This window comes from Panthera tigris, chromosome F2 (genome assembly GCF_018350195.1).
Source record: "Panthera tigris isolate Pti1 chromosome F2, P.tigris_Pti1_mat1.1, whole genome shotgun sequence".
NCBI classification, from domain to species: Eukaryota; Metazoa; Chordata; class Mammalia; order Carnivora; family Felidae; genus Panthera; species Panthera tigris.
This window is the reverse complement of record NC_056676.1, coordinates 16,851,459-16,879,110: the sequence shown is the minus strand read 5'-3', so window position 1 is coordinate 16,879,110 and position 27,652 is coordinate 16,851,459. Positions and strand designations below refer to the sequence as shown.

Here is a 27,652-nt window from a genome sequence, read left to right as displayed (position 1 = left end):
GGAAAGGGCAGGGAAGGAGGAAAGGAAAAGAGAAATGTTGAGGCAGGGCATTCCTCCAAACTCTAGGGCCAACATGCTGTCTTTTTTTTTTTTTTTTTTTTTGGTATGAGAAAGTCTCACTTTATGAAGCTACTACATTAGCACCATAAAATATACTTCTATGCTATTTGCCAGTGCCTACTTCTAATAGGAGAAACTCAATAGTTTCTACACTTAAATATAATGCTGTGAAATGGCACTTGGGAAACTTTTTATATAAAAAGTATTTTGACTTTAATAACTTCACAAGTGCGCTTCTCATTTATGTCTATACCAATCTTAGTTTAATTCTTAAGGATACAAATTATCTCTAGCATTTCTAAAATGGAACAGGTGCAGCCAACTAGTTTTATAATGCATTTATCTTTGGTAGTTGAGTTACAACTTACAGAAATTCAATTGAATGTTTAATACTTCAAAATTAATTTGGATGTCTGTAGATGCTTCTTCCCGTGGGACCCCTTAAATACACTTGACTGATGTATTAATAAGATAACATGAAACACTGAATAAGTCATTATAAGACTAAGTTGTTAAAAAAAGCATTTATTTAAGAGTTCATACAGAATAAAGTTATACTTATGTTTTGAAAGAGGCATCGTGGTGGGACAAATAAAGCATGATTTAAATATACATGTATTTTATATGTGTATTGTATGTGTACATATATTTAAATACATGCAGTTATTCTATAGTTCACCAGGTTGGTGCCTCAGTAGATACATAAGGAAAGTAGACAATTGCTGATGGAAATTCTTTTTCAATTTAATTGCTTGATATCTGCACATCTAACTAAGATTAGAAAAATGTCACAAGAAATGTCCCAGGCCTTCAGCCTTCTGGACTATGGAAATATCACCAGAGTTAAAGAACATTTCTGGATATATGAGTGACATCTGTTATGGAAATGAGGAAACCTTTGTAAAATGTTTCATATCTTTGGTCAATGATTTACCTTTTGTCCATATATTGATAAATCAGTCACTTCTGAATTAACACTGAATTTCACTGACCAACTGCACGGTTAAAGAAGAAAGAATAAGAGCTACTATGATATAATAACAAAAGCCAATGCCTATTAGAGACAAGAGTGTAGTGTATACTTTTTCAACACTTGCCACTTGTTACAGACACATGCACACGTATCACACCTACATACTCTTTATAGTGTTTCCCACACAATAAAAGATTTTCATAAGGTCAAGTTTCTTTTTTCCAATGCTTTCAGCAACTATGTTTTTCAAAATTGTTTTCCCTCTGGAAAGTCATCTGGAATTAAAGGGGTTTTTGTTTTGTTTTGGTTTGGTTTTTTGCAGAAATCCTGTTCAGAGGTCCCTTTCATCACCTGCATTGTATTAATTTCATCTAGGTTCCCTGCTGCCGGTGTGCATCTCAGCCAGGCAGACAGAGGGCAACAGTTGGAATGAACATCATTCATTCAGGGAGTTCAACCAGGAAAAGGAGAAGACGTGGCGAGCTGGCTCAGAATCAGCTCCATTCCCACTCCCCGAAGCTGCAGCCTGTACCTGGAGGGGAGGGTCCTCAAATCCAGTCTGCAATAGAAGAAAATCTGAATCAGAGGAAGAAGAGCCTAGTCCTTTTGGGTTCGTCCAGTCACTTTTCTACTTAGGAGAAAGGATAATAATAATTATTATTATATAGGACATAATTATTATTAGGGATAGAAAGCAAGCTCAGGCCCTCTTGGCTATGGCCAAGAGTCCTGAAAGTAATTCACGCTCATGATCCAAAAAGGGGCAGCAATAATGCATGCAGTGGAGGGAAATTCTTTTTTTTTTTTTAAAGTCCACTTAATACATAATTTACCGAGGTAAAAGTGGCATTGAACTAATAGGAATTTGGATTTAGAAATGTCTGCAGCATACAACATGATGGCTATAGTTAACACTGCTGTATGACATATTTGAAAGTTGTTAAGAGAGTAGATCCTAAGAGTTCTCCTCACAAGGGAAAAAAAACCACAAAGGAAAAAAACATTTTTTTTCTTTTTGGCACCTCTATGAGATGATGGATGTTAACTAAACTTTTGGTGGTAATCATTTCATAATATATGTAAGTCAAATTATTTATACTGTAAATTTATACAGTGCTGTATATTACATATGTAAATAGTATAATTTTTGCAATGCTGCAGACTTAGTTTTGAGCAAATCATGAATGAAAGGACTTTTTTCTCTAGGTAATAAAATCTAATAACATAAAATTTTATTTTTTATATAGCCATCTCTTTAAAAGGTACCTATCTTTTATAGATACCAGACAGATACAGCTGTGATTTTTGAAGTAATTGATCAATCTAACCGTGTAGGTGAAATTTATTTCTGTTGTTTTGAGCTTAAAAAATAACAATGAAATGGGGAACAATTATAAAGCAGTCTTGCTGAAATGCAATATGATGTATAAACTCAAACTCTGTACGTTTAAAAGTACTCTGACAAACACAGTTCTTCCTAGAACTACTGAAGATGGGCTAATATATTCTGATGACTTCACTGGTAAAATTATCCCACTGGGTTAGAATGCCACTGATTTCAAAGCAATGAGGTAGGCACATGCATTCAACTCCGAAGCCCTGAGTGATTTTATGAAGCTGCTACATGAATGGACACTAGCTGGCATGACAAAGCAGAACTTAGGTAAGTATAGTGTTTTGTTGCCATTAAAATAGTTTTGAGTGAAAAATGAGTACTTTTCCTACACCTTCTCAGATTTTACCCTAAATATAAGTTTGGGGGTAATGTTTCAAGTTTAATAAATTTGTCCCAGGTCCTTGAGATTATCCTTCCCACTGCCATGTTGTTCCTCAATAGAAAGTTTCAAAGGGCCGGGGTGCCTGGGTGGCTCAGTCAGTTAAGTGTCCAACTTTGGCTCAGGTCAGGATCTCAAGGTTCCTGAGTTCAAGCTCCACATGGGACTCTGTGCTATTAGTACAGAGCCTGCTTCAGATCCTCTGTCCTCCCCTCCCCCCACTCTCTGTCCTTTCCCTGCTCTCTCTCTCTCAAAAATAAATAAACATTTTTTTAAAAAAAAGAAAGTTTAAAAGGGCCATGAAATCATATTAGATACAGTAGAATAAAACTTATGCATGTAGTTTTCCATGAAGGAATAGGTGACACGTCAAATGAAATTGGACTATTGAACAAAGGCTGCTATTATGTTATTAGATTCTGTTGGTAATAGGTTAGATACCTCAGTGTCCTTCAACTTGATGTGGAAAAAACAACATCCAGACAGAATTCTGTGCCTATTTACGTACCTCAAACTCTTCTCTTCCCTACCGTAGTCACCTTACTCTAATCCTAAAAACAAAAAGCCCATACCAAACTAAAACAAAACCAACAAAAAACAACAACAACAACAACAACAAAAACCCAAACCAAATGATCTGGGCATATCAATTGTTCTGTAAAAGATCAGATGATTTCTAAGCATCCTTTAGGTGTGAATACTGAATTTTGCCTAAACAGACCATCAGTGTTCATGTTGTAGCCTCTTCCTTGAAAGCAATCCTGAATCTAGAGGAATCTTCCATGACAGCTGTTCTGAAATATCTAAAGGGCAAAACTAGTTGGGTAAGGTATTTTCTGTAGAGGGATATAATCTTTGCAAAACTTCTGGTAGCTAACAAACCATTTGGTACTGCTTTGGGATTTGTATGTATTTTTATACTTTTCTGTACTTGAGATTAAAATCTATCTTCCATTTAAACCGTTCTAGCTGTTACTACCTAACAACCTTCAAAACTTGGTACCACATAGTTTTGTTTGTTGCTTTTACATCCCCATGTTTTCATGCAGTTAGTAGATTTTCCTCTAAACAATATGGACAGATGATACCTATCAGAGAAGAAAGGCCAGTGTCAGAGTGGGTGCCAAAAGCAGAGACTTATCCTGAGTATTTTTAGATGATTATACCATCCCCTCGGTCTTGTTTATGTAAACTTGAGGACCCACCAACCATCTCAGCAAAGTTCTGTGCCAAGAGGTTTAGCCTGGTTTTGATTCCCAGACTAACCACTTCCTAGCTGTATGATTTGGACAAGTCAGTCAACCTCTCTAAGCCTTTAGTGTTTTCTTTTGTAAAACAGAAATGAGACCCTATCTCACAAGGCTGTCGTAAGTACTGAATAAATAAATACACCCAAAGCACTTTGTACATACCTCACTTACATTAAGTGCTTTAAAAATGTGTTTCCTTCCTTCCTTCCTTACTCCCCCCCCTTTCTTTCTTCCTTCCTCTCATCCTCCCTCCCTCCCTCCTTTCTTCCTTTTTTCTTACATTAGTAGAGCCTCCTCTACCATGCAGAATTGCCTGGGACTTCTTATGAGGAACTATACACAGCAGTAGTGACCCTCAGTAAGGAAAGACAATTATATTTGCAATGCTCATCTTTTCAGAATTGGATATTATTTATAGGATTTAATTCCTGTGGCATATTGTAATCATGATTACCTATAACCCTGTTGTGTGTCTCCAAGTGGCCTAACACTATATATGGCTCTCTCCTAAAGGAAGAATGAATTAAAGATTTAGAAACCTTCTTTCTGTAAGTACAGCCTATTAAATCATAAGCAGACGTTTTTCCTATAGCCTTCCTCAAATGTAATTGTATATGTGTATTCCTTTAAATAGTTTTCCAAATTCTGGTTCTCCTCCATACAGGAAATGCTATTTCTTAGGAATATAGATGTTCTTTGAAGCCAAACAAAGGACAGAAAATGACAAGCACTGAACTTCCCTCTGCTTTTGAGCATGTCCTGCACTTCAGTTTACTTTGAGATGTATAAAAAGATGAAGAAATGATTATTAGTCTTATATTATTTCTAAATATTACACATTTTCCTGAGGTGACCCAACTTACAAGCATCATTTAACACTGGGCCGTATCACTATGAGTTTGATACTCATAGTTTTAGTCATAAATTTGAGAAATGAGTTTTAGTCATAAAATAAAAGCAGGAAGTGGAATAGGGAGGCAGCATTTTCCCCTGTCTCAACCATGAAATGCAATTTAGTCAAGATCCACAAAAGACTATAGAAGGGAGTGGCATACCTTTGCTCAGGGAAAGACTATTTTTCTTAGATGAACTTGATTAAGAATGCTGGATATTCATGAACCCAACCTACTCAGAAACAGAATCTTGAATTTTTTCCCTGTTACTACCAAATGTTTTGTGAGATAAAAAAAAATTAATGTCAGATTATAGTATGAGGGTTTTACTCCATAGATGAGTAGGGTCATAGATGAGAGGTTCTTCCACCAAGAACTGCATAATGTACTGGCATCATCCCTGACAAGTTAGGTCATCTAGAATCATTTCTTGTTGATGGGGATTGAGGAACATGCATTCTGTCAGAGGTTTGCAGACATCTGTCTTTGTGCACAGGACAGTTCCAGATTATGGACAGTGTTTACTTGGTCTGAACTGTGTGGCTGAGTGGTGTTCTGACAAAAACTTCAATTAGTTGCAAACATTAAAAAATCAGGACCAAGGGTGCTTGGGTGGCTCAGCCAATTAAGCATCTGACTCTTGGTTTCAGCTCAGGTCATGATCTCACAGTTTGTGAGTTCAAGTCCCATATCGGGCCATGCACTGACAGCACAGAGCCTGCTTGGGATTCTCTCTGTTCATCTCTCTCTGTCCCTCCCCTGCTTGTTCGTTCTCTCTGTCTCTCTCTCTCTCTCTCAAAATAAATAAATAAACATTAAAAAAATCAGGAGCAAGGATGTGGAGAAATAGAAGCTCTTGTGCACCGTTGGTAGGAATGTAAAATGGTACAGCTGCTGTGGAAAACAGTGTGACAGTCCCTCAAAAAATTAAACATAGGATTACCATATGATCCAGCAATTCTTCCACTTTGGGGAATACACCCAAAAGAGTTGAAAGCAGAGACACACAGATATTTGCATACCTATGTTCATAGAAGCAATATTCACAATGGCCAAGAGATGGAAGGAAGCAACCCATGTGTTCATCAGTGGGTGAATGGATAAACAAAATGTGGCATTTGCATTTAATAGAATATTATTCAGCTTTAGAAAGGAAGGAAATTCTGACACATGGTACAACATGGATGAACCTTGAGGACATTATGCTAAGTGAAATAAGCCAGTCACAAAACAACAAATTCTTTGTGATTCCACTTACAGAATATAAGAAGTATCTAGAGTAGTCAAATTCATGAGAACAGAAAGTAGAATGGAGGTTGCCAGGGGCTGGGGGAAGGGGGGCAATGGGGAGTTGTTTTTAATGGGTACAAGAGTTTAAGTTTTGCAAGATGAAAAAATTCTGGAGATTGGTTGCATAGCAATGTGAATATACTGAACACTTGAATTGTATGCTTACAAATGGTTAGGATGGTAATTTTTATGTTATGTGAGTTTTAAATTAAAAATTAAAAAAAATAGGAGACTTCACATTAAAATCTGGATTTGCAGGTTCTCTTGACAAAGAAGAAATGTAGCAATCCAGAACCTACATGGAGAGATGAGCAGCCCTGTCCCTACAAATTGGGTATGCTCCCTCTATCTCCTGATTTCCATCATGCCCACCACTCCATTTTCCCTCCTCTGCTGCAAGGCTGGTTTCGGTGGCCATTTTTCATTTATAGTTACTATGCTCAGAATTAAGAGGAAAGCAAACTATAGCTTGTATTTATGCTTTTATTAACATTTTTCTTTTACCTGGCTTGCTTTTTCATTAATGTTACCTTTTTGGTCTCTATGGGCACACAATCTTGTTGCTGTTAACCAAAGGGTAGGCTAGTTTTTAGTAGGAAAGTGTCAAAGAAAAGAGAGAAATGATCAATGGGGTCTTTGGCTTGATTTTTATGCTAAATGTAATGATTTTTTTTTTAAGCCAACATGCTTCTTTTGGCAAGATTCTTGACAATTAAAGCATGAAACTGCCTTTAGTGCTCAGTTGAAGCCAGATGTGTCCTTGGGCACTTAGCATAGGGATATAACTGGGTGCAGTTTCGTGAACATGCTCTTATTTTGGTGTGGGGGCAATACTAGCAGCCCCCTCTACTAAATGCATCCTGCACCACATGATTCACTGACTGAACAAAACTAAACAGATGCTTTCCTGATATTCACTCTGGCACAAGTCTGGGTAGCCACGTTTAGGAGGGAAAATATTTTTTTAGCTGGCCTAAAGTAAAAGAGTGAGCTCTTTGACCAGTAACCAATGCCCTCAGGCCTCCTCTAAGCTTCCCCAGGGGTTCCATGAGGTGCCAGCATCTGCCTTTCCCCAAATGATCATTCTCTACTCCATCCATGATCCTGATCCGTTATCATTTACCTGCCTGTGTTCCAGTTCCTCAGCTTATCCAGGTGATAGTAATTTATCTGATAAACTGAATTACAGCTAAGACATTAATGGATGATGATGGCTTCATGTACACCCCTGCCACACATAGCATGGAAATGTCCATGTCTTATCCTGAGGGATCACTGTGGTGGACATGGGAGCCGCTATGCCGGTCCATTGAAATGATATTGGGGGCAGTGAGGACATTTGTGTCCAGGCCTCCACACTTGGGCTCCATTTGCTCTCTGCCACTATGAATGCCAATCACAAATTCCACCTGACAGAAGGATCTGGTTATTACTACGTGTTAAATGCCAGTCTTTCTTGGCCAATTCAAGAAGACGCTTGCACATTTATAATTAAACTCATTTGCCTTAAAGGAATGTGGATAGAAGGGGTAAAACTAGACCTGAGGCTGCTGAATGGGCAACCACCCTGTCTCTACCCTGAACCTGCTAGGCTAGGTTAGAGGCTCAAAGCCAGATGCTAGAAACAGGTGTGAATAGGATTGCTGAGGTCATGCTTAGAAACCTTATTCAGAAAGACTAAACTCAAGCACTGGCCTGCCCCCTACAAAGCATTCCTGAACCACAGGCCCTTGGATAGCTTAAGCATTATGGATTCCAGCCTGGAAAAGAGAATGCAACCAAAAGCCTGAGCCAGGCAGCAGTGTCTGAAGAATAAGTGAGGCATGGTCTGTAATTCCCAGCTGAGGGTCTAAGCCCTGGAAGTTCTGCTGGGCAGGTCTTCCATTGTGGGCATTTCTTTCACAGGAATACAGACATTTCTGCTTCGTGATGGAGCAACTGGGATACATGAGGAAGCACAGAGCTGTGTAAATATAGCACACTCTCCATGAGTGCTAGAGGAAGAAGAAAAGAGGTTAGAAAGAAAACACCCACTGAAAAGCGTTTTGTTGTTGTTGTTGGGAGTCTGCCACTGTATACACTAAGTAAAGAAATGGGGGGAGGGAATTGATTTGGGGGCTTCATTGTCACTCACTGCTTCCTTTTTGCTGAGGTAAGACCAGAAACCAGAGTAATTTCCTCAGGCCTAAGAAACAAGAAGAAATTAACCTCACTCGCTTTTTCTTAACCCAGAGTCAGATTCATGGTGTATACTGTTTGGTGTGTTTTGAAACATGGTTTAGGCATTGATGAGGTCAATGGATGGGGTGGGGAGCAGGAAGAAGCTAAAACATTGGTATCACAGCCTGGCACAAACTTAAAGCCAGCATTCTTCTCAGATATGGACCTGCCGATTATGTGTTCAATATAGAGTGTGTGTTCTCACCCTTTCTGACAGAACTGAATTACAAAGAGCTGCTGGTTAGATCATTAATTCCTGCCTTGTGTTAGATAAATAGGCCAAACAGGCTGTCTTCAAGAGCAATGGGAGGTTGATAGTATTATTATGCCCAATTTATGGACGAGAAATCTCAGGCTCACGAAGGTTGAGGAACTTGCTCAAAGTAACTCTAATGAGAGAGCTGAGGGTTATTAATATAAATGACTACAAATCCAAAGAACAAAGCTAGCGCTGTTGAGCATGTGAGACTCAAGGGAGGGGCCAGCTCCACCCTTGGAAGTCAGACAGAGCCAGCAGTAGCACAGGTGCAACTAAGGGACGGGAGTGCTGTCACTGCAAGGGTCAGCCACAGTCCTGCAAGCAGTGGAGGCCTAGACATGTCCTCTCTGCCCCGTGAGGCTGTGCCGATGCGCCAAGAGTGGTCAATCAAAGCAGGGGAGCCCTTCGTCACACTATTTTTGCCTCAGTCATCAATCACCCCGGGTAAAGTGGGGATTCACTCACGTTTCCTAGATGCGGGCTTGGCGAACAGTATACTGCACACGCGCACTCTGTGCCATGGCTGAGGGCAGCGGATCACTGGGCCCTAAGCTCCAGCTGCTCTGTGACCTTGAGCAAGTCACTCCTCTTCTGTGGTCCTCCACTGTAAAATGCTCAAGTTTAACAATTCCTACTTTACAAGACTGTCCTGAGGTATTACTGAGAGGACCTCTGTGAAAGACTAAATGATAGAGTCATGTACACACATTGGTTACCGTCTTGCCACGCGGCATTGGTTTTTCAGATGCATTAACGATGGTGGATGAATTCCCTGCTTTGTGGGTTGCACTGGGGGAAAAGACATTTTTCATGGAATCCACTGAGATATGTAAATAAAGACAGAAAAAATCCACAGGATGTACAACACTAACAAGGGTCTTAAGGTTAAATCCGAATAATAAACAGTTTTCAAACACAGGAAGCAAAACTCAACTAGCTGTGTCCTAACAACTCCCCCAGAGAGCTCTCCCTGGTGCCTGCGTGACTGTTTTCATGGAATTGTGGAGCTGCAGGTACAGGTTGCCAGGGGGGATGAATTCATTACACCCCTCACAAACAATTTATATTATATTTCCCTCTTTAAAATGGATACATCCATTTTAGCTTCCTATTAAAGTAACCTTTACTAAGGATGCTATTTGATCCTGAGAAATACAGCCTACAGTTTTAGTGTAGGGTTTGTTTGGGGTTTTTTTGTCCGTCTAGAAAAGCCCCCAAATTGACAGTGATTAGAATGTCACTTTCCCAACAGGAAAAAAAAAAAAAAAAAAAAAAGCCAGAGAAAGAATTGCGGTTGTAGGATACAAATGAAAAAGCATTAATAATGTTTATGTAATGGTCTCTCCTATAGCTTGCTCTCTCCTATAGTTTTTTTTTTATGTAAAATGACTGCATTTTATTATCATAACTTCTTATAATTGCCAGGTTTATTAAGTCCTGGATAGTGTTATGGGGTAAATGTAGGCCAGTCCTGAGCACTGATTAATTTTCTATTTTTACCAAGCTTAAATTCCAGCACAGTCAGGGCACTGGTATATCAGCGATTTGTAAGCTCGAATCTCCTAATTTGTAAAACACAAGCAGTCACTCTCAGCAGGGATTTCTGTTTGAAAATAATTTGACACCTTGAATCCCTCAATTAAATTGAGAGAACATAGTTAAATTTTCATTCATTTCAGTTTGTTTTGGAAAATTAAATAGATCATTTCAAAGAATACAGGACCTATAGTCACACTCATGGGAAATCATGTTCTTAGTCTCCTGCTTTATTTTTAAAAATGCTCTATAATACTTTGTGAGATTAATCTCACTCAGAAAAGCAGCTTTTCAGCCCTTTAGCCTCCAACATCTCTCACCTCTCAGTCTCAAGCGGCAAGTAGAGCTTGCCCCTGAAATCAGGATGAATGGTTTGATCTCAGAGGTCATTTGTGTGAAAATGATTTTATCTTTTGGCCTGTGATACCTATGGAGACCCAGGGCTCCACCTGGCTGCTTTTCTTTGGAACTCTAGCCTAGTGTTCATCCTGGTTTAGGAAAATATGAATATTTTCAAGGAGACTGAATTTTGGGATGATGAGAAATTTGATAAGGTCTCAAATCGGGGGACACATGTATTGGTTTCTGAGAACCTAGGAAATAAACCCTTCAAGAAGGGAAAAGACTCTTTGCTAGTCGCTGCCTGTCTTTTTAACCATTTAAACCATAGATTTTTTTTTCTTCACTCTTCTCTCTTTCTTCCTTCCTTCTCTCCTTTCCTATTTTTCTCCTTTCTCTCCATTTCTTTTCCTTTCCTTTCCTTTCCTTTCCTTTTTTTTCTCTCCTCTCCTTTCCTCTCCTCTTCTTTCTCTTTCCTTTCTTCCTTCCTTTCCCCTCCCCCATTCTCTCTCTCTCTCATGAAATGTTTTTTTTTTTAATTTTCCTCTGGGAGCACCTTTGTAACCTCATAGGACAACATTTATAGTGCCTGGGTTGGGAACTAAGATGGTATGGGCTGGTGTTCCTTGGTGACACTTTCCCACTGGCCTTGACTTCCACACATCCCTTTTGCTATTTTCAAGTGAAGAGCTCAAATGTGTAGGGGGCCAATGTGGTTCTGATGTTCTGTGTCTGAGCTCATGATACTCTAGATAGGAAGAATCTGGAAACCCTTGTACCATGTACACCTGCTTGTTAACACTTGGCTTGGGAATCTTGGACTTCTTAGCAAGAAGACAGCTTGGTGCTGGAAGTCCTTGGCCCATGACAGGGTGGCCTCTGCAGTTCTGTAAAATCTGGTTTAGGTAAGATAAGGAGTGAATTAGGGCATAAGTGTGTCATGAAAATATACAGAGACATTAGCTTATAGAGCAATTTATATCAGAACTAAAAATAGGGGACCACAGACCAGTGACGACTAGTCATTGAATCATTAAGCTCAGCTTAGTCACTTAAAATCATTAGGTACCTCAGCTATCTCAGCTCTTGCTATGCTTGGCCCCGGGCATGGCTAGGTGAGGAAGGGGAGACAGGATTGTTGGTTTTGGGCTATGAGGCCTTCCCCATTGCCAGACACTTGGAACATCTTAAAGATTATCAACACCTTTCTCCTCCAGGCTCTCCCCACCTGCCTTCTAACTTTGCTAAGCTACTTTAAAAGATAGTACATGTGTATAAGGACCTTCTTTATACCCATTAAAGCAGGTACATACACACACACACACACACGAGATAGAAAAGGATTTTGTTTTGTTTAACGCTTATCTTGGGATATATTCTTTAAGAAAATGTAACAATGCTAAATGTGAATAAACCTAAACAAAACTTCAAAATGCATGAGGCAAAAGTGATAGAATTGCAACGGTAAATAGACAAACCCACAGTTATAATCAGAGACCTCAAACTTCCTCTCTCAGTAATTGATGAAACAAGTCAACAGAAAATCAATAAGGATATCAGAGACTTGATCAACTGACCTAATTGACCTTTATAGAACATTCATCTAAACAAATACTATGTTTTCAGAAGTGCACTTGGAACATTCACCAAGATAGATCATATTCTGGGCCATAAAACCTTAAGCTTCTTAAATTTAAATCTTAAATTTAAAAGGACTGAGATCATATAAAGAGTATTGTCTCTACACAACAGTATCAAACCAGAAATCAAACAGAAGGATGTCTGGAAAAATCTCCAAATGTCTAGAAAATAAACACTACTCATCTAAATAACTCATGGGTCAAAGAACAAATCCCAAGGTAAATTAGAAAATATTTTGAATTAAATGAAAATACAACATATCGATCTTGTGAGATGCAGCTAAAACAGTGATTAGAAGAAAATTTATAGCATTAAATGCTTGTATTAGAAAATAAGAAAGATTTCAAATCAATAACTTAAGTTTTCACCCTAAGAAACTAGGAAGAGAAGAGAAAATCAAATCGAAAGTAAGCATAAGGGTGAAAATAATAAAGAGCAGAAATGAATGAAATAGAAAATAGATTTTAAAAAAAGTAGGGAAAACCAATAAAGCCAAATAAAACCAATAAAGCAGAGAACTTACATTACCTGATTTAATTTTTTTTTTGTTTATTTATTTTTGAGAGAGAGAGAGAGTATGCAAGGAGGAGAGGAGCAGAGAGAGGGAGACACAGAATTGAAGCAGGCTCCAGGCTCTGAGCTGTCAGCATAGAGCTCAAACTCACAAACTGCGAGATCATGACCTGAGCTGAAGTTGGACACTTAACAGACTGAGCCACCCAGGCACCCCTTACATTACCCGATTTAGAGACTTCTATAAAGCTATAATAATCAAGACAGTGTGGTATTGGTAGAGAGACGAAGATACAGATTAATGGTTCAAAACAGATGGTCTACAAGTAGAACTGAGCATATATGGTCATTTGAATTTCTATGAATCATCAAGGTAGTTCACTGGGGAGAAAAGATAGCCTTTTTTAATAAATAGTGCTGGAATAAACAAATATCTATATAGAAAATAAGCAAACAAGATCCAAAACCTTGATCCTTATCTCACAATACAAAAATTAACTTAAAATTATCTTAGACCTAAGAGCTGAAACTATAAAAATTCTAGAAGAAAATGTGAGAGAAAATCCTTGTGGTTTTTGAGTTAAACAAAGATTTCTTAAAACACAAAGCATAAAGGGGAAAATGAAAAATTGAACTTTATCAAAACTAAAAATGTTTGTTCTTCAAAATACACTTAAGAACATGAAAAGGCAAGCCATAGACTGGGAGAAAATATTTGCAAAACATGTCTGATAAGGGAGTTTTATGCAAAATAACATAAAGAACTTCTACAACTCTCTAATAAGATAAGCAACCCAAAGAAAGTGGGCAAATACTTCATCAAAGAAAATATTAAAATGACTTAGAAGCACATGAAAAGATGCTAAGCATCATTAGTCATTGGGAAAATGGCAAATTAAAACTATGTACCATATATATCCATTAGAATGGCTACCAAGTAAAAGATTGACACAGTTACCAACTGGGATGCAGGGAGGGGATTAACTGCAAAGGTATATGAGGGCACTTTGGGGAGAGATGGAAATATTCTACATCTTAATGTGGTAGTGGCTATCTAAGGCTACATATTTGTCAAAAGCGATTGTACTGTGGTAACACTTAAAATCAGTAAATTTTTAAACCACGTATCTTCCATCTCTTCATACATGTACTATTCTGTTACTTCCTGTATATCCTAATAATTTGCTATACTGGGCAGTGAGGGCTGTAAGTGCCTTTAGATGGACTTCAGAGTTGAACCATCATAGATTTTATGGAGTTTACGACATCGAAGGGGATAAGTGCAGCTGTGGAAACATTCAGCCAAAGGGGTGCCTAGGAAGAGATTTAGAAAACAGTTTGGGAAATGGACGTTTATATAAGAGCTTCAAGGCAAGACATATTTTGAGAAATGCACTGGGCTATTTCACTGAGAACTTGTTATTATTGTCACTCAGCATGGTTTGTGTCAGGCCTGAGCCCATAACCCTCCCAATGAAAACATCCTGAAATAATTTATAAAGTTCTCAGTACTAAATTTCTCACTCTCTAATGTGTAAATAGATGTATCTTTTCATTGAGTAGTTGCTTCCTTTTCTCAGTGGGAAGATGAAAGTAAATAAAAGTAAATGCCCAGAGTCAGTGCAGAGAAGCAGCAGGATGGGAACCTAAGTCCTTTTTACTAACTTTAACTTCATTGATCTTTCCAGTGCCCGACACTTAGCAGAATTTGTACCCAACTTGTTTGTCTGTTTTCAGGCTTGAGAAACGGAATGTGAAAAGTAGATATTCTATTCTTAAAAAAACAAATAGTTATAATATAGTAAAACTTTTAGGTTCTCTTATAATTGTAACTTCAGAGTCTGGTGAAATATATGAGTTGTGGTTCTCTATAGAGACAGAAATCATAGAGATTTTAATGTAAAAGTCCCTATCTCCAAAGCAAGTGACTCTCACTGGGATGTGAGGGGGGGGGGGGGAATGGGAGGTCCTGTGACCTTGATTGAGGCAGCCGCCATGTTAATCCACCAAATAGGAAGACATTTCTCTGGAAAGTCTTGTGCCCTGAACAGCTCCCATTAAACAGCTTGGACAAATTCTTCCACACAAGGCTGCTAACCCTCATTAGGAAGGGAGGAAGGGGAACAGGGGGTATCTTTCACTGTTGCTGCTCCCACTTCTAGAAAAATCACACTGCCACATGTATTCCCGATAAAATACTTAATTGTCCATGGGTATCGATGATGGGAGTGGTCCTTGTGTTAACACCCGGGTGTAATTTGCATGAAAGTTGTGTAGGAAGAGGAAGGGCAATGGAGGGAAGCAGATTGGACCCAGAAATGGCCACAACAAAGCATGCCTGGGAGATGAGGCTCACAGAGACTGCTTTCCAAGGACAGCTGACCTGCTTTCTTCCCACCTTATTATTGCCCTGCTGTCTAAGATTGACTAGGGTGGGATGTCACTTTTTCAAAATAAATTTAAAAATTAACACATGAAGTAGATCAAATGTTATTTCCCCCAAACTCTCTTTGCATTGATGGAGCGTACAGCCTAGAAAGGTGGAGACTTAGAGGGCAATTTTGTAGTTCATGCACAGGGGCTTTGCACAACGTGACCTGTGACCTCTTTCACAGGGGTTCCTGGGAGAAATCTGATGTTAACAGGGCTCAAAGTGCATCCTGCAGATGAATCTCTCTTCTGTGAGATTCAGTTTTTCCACAAGGCTGAACCCAAACCTTGTTGAGAAAAAAAAAATTTTTTTTTCAAGAATGAAGGCAGGGAAGACAACAGTGCTCCTCTGATCCAACAAAAAGCAAAATCCCAGTTCGCCACTGGTGGAGACTGCTGATGTCTAGTTTTTGCCGTGACCAGTTTCTAACACATAATCTGCCTATATGATTAGGTGAAGAGAGAAGGTAAACAGGATAAAGTAGTGGGTGCCTGGGTGGTTCGGTGAGTTGAGCGTCCGACTTCAGCTCAGGTCGTGATCTCGCGGTTCGTGGGTTTGTGCCCTGCATTGGGCTCTGTGCTGACAGCTCAGAGCTCAGAGCCTGCTTCAGGTTCTGTGTCTCCCTCTCTCCCTGCCCCTTCCCCTCTAATGCTCTGTCTCTCTGTCTCTCAAAAATAAATAAACATTAAAATAAACAGGATAAAGTAGAGATTATATGGTATCAGAAATCACAGGCAGCAAAAGCAAGGGCAGGTTTCGCTATGTGGATGGCTATGAAGAAAGCATGTGGGAACAGAACATTTGCCTTCTTAAAAGTTTGAAGGTGACTGAAGTGAGTTTACAAATCAGCAAGTGGGCCTGAGATGCTTCTGAGATTCTAAGGCAACATTATTTCCTGACATAATAAAGAAAGTTGAGACCATCGGTGAAATCAAGAACTTTTGTATCGCATCCTAAGTGTCCAGGAAATGACTAATGATAAAGTGTGAAATTCCAATAAGCTAACTTTGCATTGAACACATACTAGTCTAGTGAGTTGGATTCTGAGGTGTTGAAAGTAAATCAGGCCGGCAAAAAATTCACAGAGGCCAGCAATATCTGATACTATGGTGAGATCTCTATCAACCTGTCCATATTCTTTGCAGTACTGAATGTCAATCACTCTACTCCACTGCTCTCCCATCTGCCTCACCCTTATCTTGCAGGCATGTGAATGTGAAGGTGCACAACATGGGCTCAGTGGATGGCAGACGAGAAGCATGACTGTCCCCCTGTAGCCTCTGAGACGCATTACAAAATGTATGGCAACAAAGCCCCAAACCTGAATTCTCAGAATGTAAACTGAACTCTTCAGACAATTATTCAGATCCACAATTATTCAGGATATTCCAATAAAATATGGAGTTTTCTCTCTCTCCATTTGCCCCACTGAGTCCATGGCCAATACTTCTACCCACTGCTCTTCACTGCAAATAATGAGCAGACTATAAAGACACTAGGAACATTCTAGGGTACAAGGTGTCTGGCTATTAGACATTGGGGCAGATCCTACTCACACATAGTTGCAGACATGACAGAGACCCATGGAGATCCTACTGTCATTGCTGAACAGACAGCTAATGAGGCAGAAAGGAGCTATGATGGGAGCTTCCAGAAGAGTCAATGTCAACGCAGGAAAAAGTCAATGAGCCAGAAATAGCTGAGGGCTTTCAGTACCAGTCACCCTGAATTGCTTTTGAGCTACAGGCACAGGGAGCTGGGCATCAGGTCCAGCAGGGTCATTTACTCAAAAGTATGTGAGGTTTGAATCTTTAAATATTGTTAAGCTGATAATATTCAAAAGGCTATTAAAAGAGTAAGATGTCCATCCCTAAGCAAATCTTATAACAGTAATTAAGAAAATGCTTGACTTTGAGAAAGGTGTCTCAAAAATAAAGGGTGTTGGCTTTATGACTCTTCTTTGGTTCTCATTCCTTGTGTCTGGTAGATGAACATTGCTCCTTCTGCTTTTTATTCATTCAGATCTGACCTGGCTGAAATCCCCTTGATGTTGCTGCACCCAGGATATCTTTCAGAGATCTCTCTCAGGAAAGACTGTAGAGGTTTCAAAGAGACTGAGAAGTCACCTGGCCCACATTCCCACCAGTGCCAAGAATTTCCTATGTATCTTTGACAGGAGTCATCTGGCTGCCTCCTGGGTGCCTCTGATGTAAGCAAGTGAAATGCAGTTTCTCTTAATCTGTGGAAACCCTGAATATTCCTGAACAAGTCCTTTGCTGGGCCTCCCTCTACTTTAAAAGCCGTGAATCCTCATGGCATTATTGACAACTTTTGAAACTGGCCTGTCCTAATGGCCATTTTGGAGGGTCCACTTATACTGGATTACTGAATAATTGCCCACTGAGTCTCTATTCTGAGTCAGGATTTGCCCCTCCATGCAGGTTTAGATAATGGAGCAATTACCCCTCCGGAAGTCACCTTGAGATGATTACATTGTAGAGAGTTTGAAGCCATGACTATTATCTAGAACTTGGTTCAAATTTTTAGATGGCTGAACCTCAAAGTTGGGGAGAAATTTATCTCTGAGCCTATAGAGTAGGGACATTATGGAAGAAACTATATGAGATGTTAGTTAACGGAAAAGAAAATATTTCCTACCCATTAAAGTAAAAATCAAGCACTGAATCTGACGCCAGATGTAGTGAAGTATAAGAAAAGCCAAAAGTGCTAGGCAGATTGCTAACTCCTGTGAGAAAACAAGAAGAAAGCTTCACTGATATTATCACAAATAATATTTTTCAACATCATTTAGATGGATTTTGCATTTTGGTTTGGAGCCCTATTATATGCTCCTATTATGGGTTATTTCATACGGTTTTCAGAAAACAGCTCTTCCTGACTCAACTTCCACTAAATAGATAAGAAAGTTAATTAACTTTCTAGAAATAAAATTCCCATAAATTTTCTAGAAAACATTATACTCCATTTTTTAACCTAAAAACTACCTCAAGATGTTTCCTCATACCAATTATTTTTTGTCATTTTTCATTTGTGAAAATAAATATATGACCCAAAAGCATGTTACTTTTAGTTTTCCAAACATAATTTCCTTTTATTATCTCATGAAATTAAGGTTTACTTGAGCAGATAGTCAAGACAATGAGTAATTTTCTGATTTTTGAAAAATGCTGTTTGTTGTTCATAATCACCTGATGACCCAGGAGCATGGAAACAGAGTATTTCTTTCACATCCCTTGTCTGAGCAACACTCACATCCACACATCATTTAAGAATGTTCATGGGTATGGAGCAACCATGAGCATCCTTCCTTGTAAAGAAATTGTAGAATATTTCTTCTGTGGAATCTTTGAGCCATGCAAACATTAGGAGTTTCTTAACTCCTTATAGGAAAAAGACATGGCCTTCAAAGTATATTATATTTAAAAAAAAAGTATTAAGTGACCCTTAAAACCCCAAAAGTAGGAAAACCTGTGCTTTTCTGCTCCTAGCAGCACATGTTTAGGAAGCACTGGTTTAATCAAGCAAGACTATCTTTGTCTAGCCATAGCCAATGCACTCCCAGAATCCATGAATTAACCAGAGGTTATTTTCCAGAGCAGACTTAGAACTCAGTTCAAACGTGCTCCTTCAGGGTTGCTGGGAATGACACAAAAGCAGGTGATTAGTGTTTAGAAGCCCAAGGAGGACACAAAAGGCTGAGCAAGGGCAAGTGGCCTTTGAGAAGGGAAACCAGTCACTGCAGACAAAGCAGCTTTAAACTGCATGCTTAAGGGCCAGGCTTGCGTGGACCACCTCCCTGGGGAACCAGGTGTGAGGTCACCACGTATGGGTAGATTGAAGTCAATTTTTTTTTCTGTTTTGTTTTACAAGGCTTAAAAACAAGCCAAAATTGGGGAATGAGTTGTTTCTGTGTTTTTCCCAAGGCCATGGTTTCTTTCTGCCCCTTTGGAGGCCCTTCTTTCTTGCTGTGATTCCAGCACGACGCTAGATGGCAGGGGGAAGCATTCAGACACAAGAGCATCAACACTAACCTGAGAAGTAGCTGCTGGTGAACTAGTTTCCTTACCACTCACTGCTGCCCTCTCACTGGCTGCAGCTTCTGCCACTTCTGCCTTCTGCACATTCGAATCCTCAGAACCAGGAGGCCCTATGTGTCCCAGACCTTCGCTCCCTGGGGTGGAAGGTGGGTTGGTGGTGGCTTTCCGGGTTTGGCCTTTATACCAACTAGGGTAAAACAAGGGATCCGCAGTGTCCGTTGCTGCAGGGACTGGAGTTTCAGACTCTGTGGTCTGCTGAGAGCCAGTGGGCACAACCTCCCCCTTAATCAGGACAGATAAATTCAAAAGTAAAAAAAAAAAAGAAGAAGAAGAAGAAAATGCAGTTGATTTTAGTTCCCTTTGGGTTTGAAAACTGTGAGCTCTCTGTGCAGTGTCTGATTTAGCGCATGTTTTAGTTCATCCCACCCTCTGCAAGTGCTAAGGGAAGGAAAGATGATAGCACTCCTCTCTCTGGGCACCTGCATGTGCCTTCTCTTTTCTGGGCTTGTCCTTCCCTAGATGGCAGCCTGGGCAGACAGACAGTGGACGACTAAAATGAAGGTTGCTTATAAAATATCAGATATAGGAGAAAGGTCAAATTATTGGCCACAATTAATTTTTTGACATTCTTGGTGGGCTCCCCAAACCTCTTTCCTAAAATCCCAAATTGGTCTTATTGATCAAATCCAAGTCTTGTTAAGTTACCACACCTCTTTCAAATTCAGTGCAATTTGATTTCAAGATTCTAGGAACCATTAACAGTATTTCAGCCTGGTTTCCTATGGAGACAGAGCATAGAATATAATTCTATAATTCAGAATTTCCCCTCTGAGGTTTTGTTTCTATAGATAATCTCAATCCATTTTGAAAGCAGGTGCAAAACCAGGATTCCTTTTTGATGAATCTACATTGTCCACAAACTCCATAGGTTGAGACCTCTCTGCTGAAGGTGCCATGAAGTCAGCACAAAGACTTGAAAACTGGACAGTGACATCTTAGAAGCTAAGAGTCAGCCAATCAGATACAGAATTTGGGATGAGTTATCTCCTAAGAAAATTTTAAAACAATTCTATTAACACATAATCTCATCAAATGACAGATACATAGAAAACTAGATGGCATTTGTTTGCCCACTTAATGAAAGATATGGTTATATTTCAGGGTAGGTGATAGGGACATAAACTAACATGGCTTCTCTGTTTACTTCCTTTTTTATCTACAGAAAATTCAAAGTTCTGAAGGGACATTCATTTTTATTTCTCACCTTAGATTATTTATTACCCTGTACTCCATATCTGTATCCAGAGCAGACCCAATCTGCGTGACATGGCTGTGAAGTAACATGTTATACACATACCCCACCCCCATGCACACACAATTTCCAAAGATTGCCTCAGATTCTAGTGGGAAAATCATGTTAAACTAGGTCTTGCCAACCAGTTATAATAACACCAAACCTGTTGAATCATCTAGAGGACTTTTCTCCCTGACACTGCCTGTGCTGAATTCTTTGGTCTTCCAGATACAAATGTCTGGACTTGTAGGACCTTTCTCTTAAGGCAGAATAAATTGTTTAGCCTATTCAGCAAGGACACACCTGTGAATCCTGTAGGAAGGCATTTGTGAACAATTACCTGTGTCCCTGGGGCATCTGTGGCAGGTGGGAGGGCCGGAGGTGGCTCCGGGGAGGAATCTGGAAGCGCCCCTGGGGCAGCCTGGAGCTCTGAGGCCAGCTGAGAGGGCTCCGAGGCTTTCTCTGGACTTTCATCCTCTCCTGATGACTCTGTTCGAACATTTTCTACCTCTTCCACTTCTACTTGCTCTCTTTCTTCTTCTCCTTCTCCTCCTCCTCCTTCTTCTTCTCCTTCTTCTTCTTCTTCTTCATCTTCATCTTCTGGTAAGGTAACGTGTTTTTAAAATCATTATAACTACCACTGCAGCTATGATATCAATTAATGGCCAGTACTTCCAGCCCAGATTAAGGTCAGGGCTAGGGAACTCTTCTCCATCAGATACTGGACTGTGGCCCAAGTATGTCATGCTGGGGTTTGTGCTTCTAGTTAAATGTGGGCAGGAGAAATGTGATGATGGGCCCAATCATCACCATCCTCCTTGTTTCCCTCTCCAGTACAAAGTGCATCTTCAGTACCACTGTGCAGAGCCTGGTCACATGTATATCATGCTCTGTCACATCTGCAAGCTCCTGGAGGACTGGGATTGTCACTAATGTATCTCTGCCAAATTAAATGGAAATGCAACTCTCTTCCCTATCTCAGAACACATACATTACCCTTGCCTTCTTTTACTCCCTTACCTCCTCTGTTCGGTGAATGCTGACTTTTGCCACAGTTTATGCCATGAGTCTTTTCCTAACACATTGATCTTAATATTCCCTCAGGCAATATTAAGGAGAGACAATATTAAGTAATTATTTTAGGAAGATTCATCTTGAAGATTTGCTTCTGAAGTTACATCTGTACACACTAATACAGCTTCATGGCATTATTAGAGGTCTAGCCAAGGAGTCTTGTGACCTAGATAGGCTAGGATGAATCAAGACAATCAAAGTTTTGATCAGCTCCAAGGTTATTTTCCTCTTTTTAATTACTTCATGAGGACAAATTTCCAGGAGGGTCTCTGGACCACATGGTAGGGGTGCATTTATAACTCATGAAATATAGCTGGTCACATAGAGCCAGTTTTATTTCCAGATGTTTTTTTATTCTATGACTCATTACTATTCTTGCCCTCTGATGTTTGATTAAGTGGATGTGCTACAATATCTATCCAAATGTCATCTACATTTTGTTTTTATCTCATCCTTAACCTTGCACTTCATGACACTTCACATCATTGTAGTCAATACCCTGTGTAGGGTTGATGTTGAGACATCATCATCACCATCAATTATTAAGTATTTGACTACCCAGAGTCAAATGCCCAGTAATGGCATTATAATAGGCACTGTGATGTGCAAAGCCAAATAAACACTGTCAACCAACTCTATGAATCTGTAATGAAACGGAGTTTCACATTGGATTATGATCCTTGTGTAATTGTCGACATCCATTCTGGAGGTGATTCTGAATCCCCCTTCTCTCCTGCTGAATCCATCTGCAGCTTTCACACACCTGCAACTTTGGCCAAATGGTCACAAGAATAACAAACCTCTGTAAAAATCAATTTCGCGTATTATTTTTTCTTCTCTATTGAGGTTGACTGTGAAGTGGTTCATGTTCTCATAACCATGTTCTATTTTCTCCATCTGAAATGCCTTCGATGCCTCAGAAATTCTGCAACAAAGACAAGTTGCCACTTTTTGTCACCGTTTAACATTTGATAGCCTTGGGTAAAAATGAAAAGTATGCATTTTTCCATAAAATGAAAATTACTTACTTTTGTAACAGGGTTTTGGCATTCTGTGAAAGCAAACAAAAGACAGACCTACTTAAATTCTTTTCATCAAAGACTTTATTCTTTCCTCCGCTGACTCTGAAAATCTCAGAGCTTAGTTTCTAAATGCCATGAATAACTGCTGTTTTATACCGGAACCCTCTTATATTTAAGCGATGTCATGGTCCCTTAAATATATGCTTATGAAATTGTTTAAACAGATGGAGACATGAACACATAATGAGCTTATAGTTTAGTTGGTAAAATAAATCAAAATGCTGTGTGCATAAAATAACAAAAATATGATGACAACTACTTCTCTAGCACCCACCTTCTTGGTTAGTTCCATCAGGTACTGAAAGAATACTTACCTGCAGAAACACTGCCATTTCTGGCTCATCCATGAACTGGATTCCTGATTCAACCAACTTTGACACATTTTCCAAGTGATCAGAATACTTTTTGATCAGAGCACGGACACGTTCCAGTTTCTCCTCTTGGGTTCGGGTAATGACTTGGGTCATTTCATTCTTCCTTTCCTCCAGGATACCATACAGGTAATCAAACTTCTCACAAAGTTCCTGTTTCTGTTTTTTGCAGCATTCCTGTTAGTTGAAGTTAGCTCATGTTAGAAAGTGTTTAAAAGAGTGCCTATTTGGAGAAATCACCTTGGGGTGCCTTGGTGGCTCAGTCGGTTAAGCAACTGCCTCTTGATTTTGGCTCAGGTCATGATCTCATGGTTCATGAGTTCGAGCCCTTTTGTTAGGCTCTGTGCTGATAGCATGGAGCCTGCTTGGGATTCTCTCTCTCCCTTTTTCTCTGCCCACCCTTCTCTCTCTCAAAAATAAATAAATATTTTTTAAAAATCACCTGGATACTTTGGGAGATAAATTTACTTATACAGTATATTTTTTCTTTTCCTTGAAGTTGTCCTTTGGGTATAGATTCCCATTGTGCTGATGTTTTGAAAATCTCACTTTGATACTCAGACAATCTAAAATCAACCAAATTGACTAAATGGACCAATGAATTTTCAATATGTTCTATGTAAATGGGGAATTTCATAGAAATTAAAACAGTTTTTTTAATATATATATATATATATATATATATATATATAGGTTATATAGCTTAAGGCTTATATTTTGCTTTAGAGTGAGTGTGTGTATATGTATGTGTATAAGGAAAAACTATGGTACTTCCTGATTTGTACCCTTCAGTCTCTCTCTGCTCCACTTATACTGCTGCTGTTCTAGTTTCAATCTTCCCTTGGAGGTTCGGAAGCTTCCCACCAGCCTCTGCATCTGGAATTCCCTCCTTCAAGCAAACTCATACACTACAAACAAATTCATTTTCCTGGAGTACATTTGTCTGGGGAATAGTGTTTTTCTCTGACTAATCATTGTCCAGAGAATAATATTTAAACTTCATAACTGGCTTTCCAGCTTCTCCATGACCTGGTTCCAACTTTCCTTCATAACATTGCACTGTTCTCCATCACATACCCTGTGTCCAGCAAAAACGAACCACTTACTTTCTTTGCTCATCATCATCCCTCTGTATAGAATGTTCTTTCCCAATTCATAGTTGCAAACTCTAAGTAATCTTAAAGACATGGTTGAAATACCACTTCTTCCATAAAACTGTCTTTGATCTCAACGACTGAATGCCGTCTTTTAATTCTTCTGAAATCCCATAATAGTTACCACTTATGCCATACACCTGTATTCACCTGGTCCTCTATTTATCCAATACTGTCTAAGACAGAGAAATATGGGTTCTGGTCTTTGATTCCTGGAGAGAAAGGCTGTATGGGAATTCAAACTTGTGCATTTGCATTGTGTGCCAGAAGCACCTCCAGTACCATCTAGCTCCCTTCTCTCTGAGTCCATGTTTAAAACATCATTAACTTTCCAGATGGCCTGGTCATTGTCCTTTTGCTTTTTCAAGTTCCAGTAAGCTTGTTATGTATACATGCCAGTATCATTGGACCTGACCATCTCTGTGTCCAGGAACTTTATAGCTAACAGCAAGTTTTGAGACCTGATGATCCAACATAGCTTTCCTGTCTGGTGGGGGCTTCTTGGGAATGCAGCCAATTGATTTGACATCTCTGAACTTTGTGTAACCCTTATTACATGTTCTTTCATTTTAGTAAACATTGGTCTCTTAGATGTCAAGTATCACTTTCTTCTTTCACATGAGTTTCTTAAATATCTGAAGTATAGTCTCTTTAAGGATAGAATCTAAGTCTCTCTGGGACACATACCACTTCGGACAATAGATGTTCAGTATATATTGTTGAACAGGTTTTTTAAAACTGTGTTTTTAAAAATGTGTTTCATTTCTCCACAATTTTTCTACTATTCTCAGAGTAAGGGAAAAAGTGGATAACCTAAAGCAAATTGTTGATTATGAAGATATTCCACAAATTAACAAGAAATAACACCCCTCACTCCACTGCCTCCTTTGGAACACAATTCTCATCACATTTTCTGACCAATAATAAAGCATGATGGAGATCCAATGATTCTAACCACTTTAATAGTAATTACTGGTTAATGCTATCATCCCGCATCCATTCATTCATTTAGCAATCGGTTCTTAAGCATGTCATTTGTGTCAAGCACTATGCAAGGTTCTGGGGACCCAACAATGAACTAAAGCATAATTCCTGTTCTTAAGGAGCTCAGGTTCACTGAATGAGAAAGACTATGGGCCAATAATACAATAATAACCTAGTATGCTGAATAATTTAAATATCTTAGAGTTTTATACCAGGTTTTATAGAAGTATGTGGATGGGGGCCATTCAAAGGGAGCTGGGGTGGGTGGGTGGCTCAGGAAAAGCTTCTTAGTGGAAGTAATGCCTGACTAAAGGAAGAGCAGGAACAGAGGAGGTTGGAGGAGGGGATGAAAATCCATGGAGCGCCTTGGCAGTTGTCAAAGTAATAGTACTAGGGTCCATACAGCATGTCCAGACATGGAAATTGCTGGGCTTGCCAAATTTGTGTCTATTTCCAGCCCTTTAGCATGAGATCTGGACTATTACGAGGCCTCAGAACTGAAGCCAATTAGTAGCTTCCCAATCAAACTTTCTTTCACTGGACTGCTTTCTGTTCTAAGCTTACAGGCAAACTTGAGCCCACTGCATTCCTGAAATATGTCTCTTTGACATTCAGAAGCTCTACTGTTTACTGCAAACATATGATGGTTTCTAGCTTATGAATTGTGCACTTGAAACATATATACTGAGTATTAAGATGTGATACTGGTACAATGTCTTTGTTTCTCAAACGTTTTCTTCTAAGCCAAATTATTTATGAGACTGATGTCATGTGTCATGGCTAGTGTTTGATTTAGTGGTTTAAGTGAAATAGCCACTTTATTTATACATTATTTTCAATTCCAAGTATTATTTTATTTACATTCTGGTTTTCTATTGATTTGTACTATATTGAATCTATCATTTTAATAGCATCTATTATTTACTTATTTACAGTATAGAAAATTCTATCCTATGCATGGCATGTGCTTGATTATTATTATTATTATTATATGACTACATACTGTATAAAGCACTTATAATATTACATGACATATTATAGGTACTATATCAGTGCTTATTAAATTTAGATCCAATTTTCCTTGATTTGAGGGAGGGGTCAACTTGGCAGAGAAGTAGGGGGATCCATACTTCCCAGGTCTCTCAAACAAAGAAGTGCTGAAGCCAATTTTCCTTGATTTGAATTATTTAATTGTGGAACTTTGAAGCTGCATGGAATATCAGAAGTAACCTGCTCCAAACCAATCATTTCACTCATGTGGAAACTGAAACCCAGCAGAGTTAAATCACTTTCTCAAGGCATTCTGCCATTTATTGTTAGTTCCTGGCCTATAGCCAAAGACTTTGAACTCCTGGGTCATTGTTACTCCTACCACACCTTGCTGTGAAATACTTGAAAGTAACTTGAAAAAAATTTTATGTGAAGTACTGTGAACTGAATATATGTCTTTTAACAAATCTACTCTGTAGTAAGTAGGTTTTTAAAGATGAGAAAACTCCAATTGTTTCAGAATTATATTCATTAGTTCATTCTTTCAGCAAAATTCACTAATTACTATGTACCAGGCATTAGAAGATCTGAAAACCTGCCGTAGTTTTCCAGTGTTCATAAGAAGGGTAGAAAAATTATTATATTTTCTAATCTCTAATTTAAAAAAAACCTTAACTTCTTTTTTTTCTTTATTAATGTGCCTTTAGTATAATTCTGTGCAAAATATGCTAAGAGTCAGACAAATAGGTTTCTGAAATAGAGAAAGTATGCGTCTTTCTTGGAATTATGAAACTAGTACTTACAGACTTTTAGAAATGAACTTGAGATGTTCAGGTTAACCTAATGTCAGATTGAAATGAGAAATAATTCCCTGAAATTAAAATTCTTCTATTTTTTTTATTCTCTCTGAGGTAGAAGCAATACATGAAGACTAAGGTGGGCACCCTTCCATCTTTCTGGACTACAAGACCTTCAAAATGCTGTGAAGGTCAGTTAACAACAAACGCCTCAGCTTATCAACTCCCCCCTCCGAGGTAATTAGGGAACAAGTATATGCTATGAAAGAAAAATATGCTCTTAGAGGCCAGCTCACTAGTGAGTGATTACTCTGAATTTCAGTACCTATTGTGCCTTTGTAAATGTGGACCTGAAATGCTTTCAACAGTGACTTTCCAGTAACCTGAAAAATGGAATGGGAAAAACGTGGACTTCTGCATTATCAAAATGTCTGCAGGTAGCACACTTTAAAGGATGACTGTTACCTGCAAAAGCGTGATAGCAACCGTCTTTATCTCTTCTCTACAAAAACTTCCTCACCTCAAAGATTTCTTTTTGCTTTTAATGTTCTATTTTACTTATTTCAGTAAAAAGGCTGGGTTAAAAAAAAGTCTTCAGTAAAAATTCTTGGCTCTGTACCTTCTCCCTCCCCCAACGTCTCTGGATAGTAATTGAATCAAGATACATA

The 27,652-nt window shown here is 38.9% G+C and overlaps 1 protein-coding gene and 2 long non-coding RNA genes across 5 annotated transcripts in view; 2 read left to right on the top strand and 1 right to left on the bottom strand.

Annotated features, from left to right (window-relative positions):
• Positions 1 to 88: 88 nt before the first annotated feature.
• The window catches only part of TRIM55 (tripartite motif containing 55), a 44,143-nt gene continuing 16,579 nt past the window's right edge, over positions 89 to 27,652 (bottom strand). The window contains exons 5-11 of one of the 3 annotated variants that reach the window (XM_007085018.3): positions 23,003 to 23,236; positions 22,635 to 22,657; positions 22,407 to 22,531; positions 20,873 to 21,132; positions 19,233 to 19,520; positions 17,839 to 17,926; positions 1,513 to 1,592 (exon numbers count right to left, since the gene is read on the bottom strand). In XM_007085018.3, the coding sequence (XP_007085080.1) occupies positions 1,582 to 1,592; positions 17,839 to 17,926; positions 19,233 to 19,520; positions 20,873 to 21,132; positions 22,407 to 22,531; positions 22,635 to 22,657; positions 23,003 to 23,236 (1,029 nt within the window). In that variant the 3' untranslated portion in view covers positions 1,513 to 1,581. Of the gene's footprint in view, positions 1,593 to 17,838; positions 17,927 to 19,232; positions 19,521 to 20,872; positions 21,133 to 22,406; positions 22,532 to 22,634; positions 22,658 to 23,002; positions 23,237 to 27,652 lie in introns of all 3 variants that reach the window. The other 2 variants (XM_007085017.3, XM_007085020.3) reach the window with 2 other exon arrangements.
• On the top strand, positions 1,508 to 27,556 carry LOC122234863. Its single transcript, XR_006212807.1, has 3 exons — positions 1,508 to 1,643; positions 17,203 to 17,389; positions 27,103 to 27,556. It is a non-coding gene; the product is annotated as an uncharacterized LOC122234863 (long non-coding RNA).
• LOC122234864 lies at positions 4,549 to 8,216 on the top strand. The gene is made up of 3 exons (XR_006212808.1): positions 4,549 to 4,606; positions 6,500 to 6,575; positions 8,147 to 8,216. It is a non-coding gene; the product is annotated as an uncharacterized LOC122234864 (long non-coding RNA).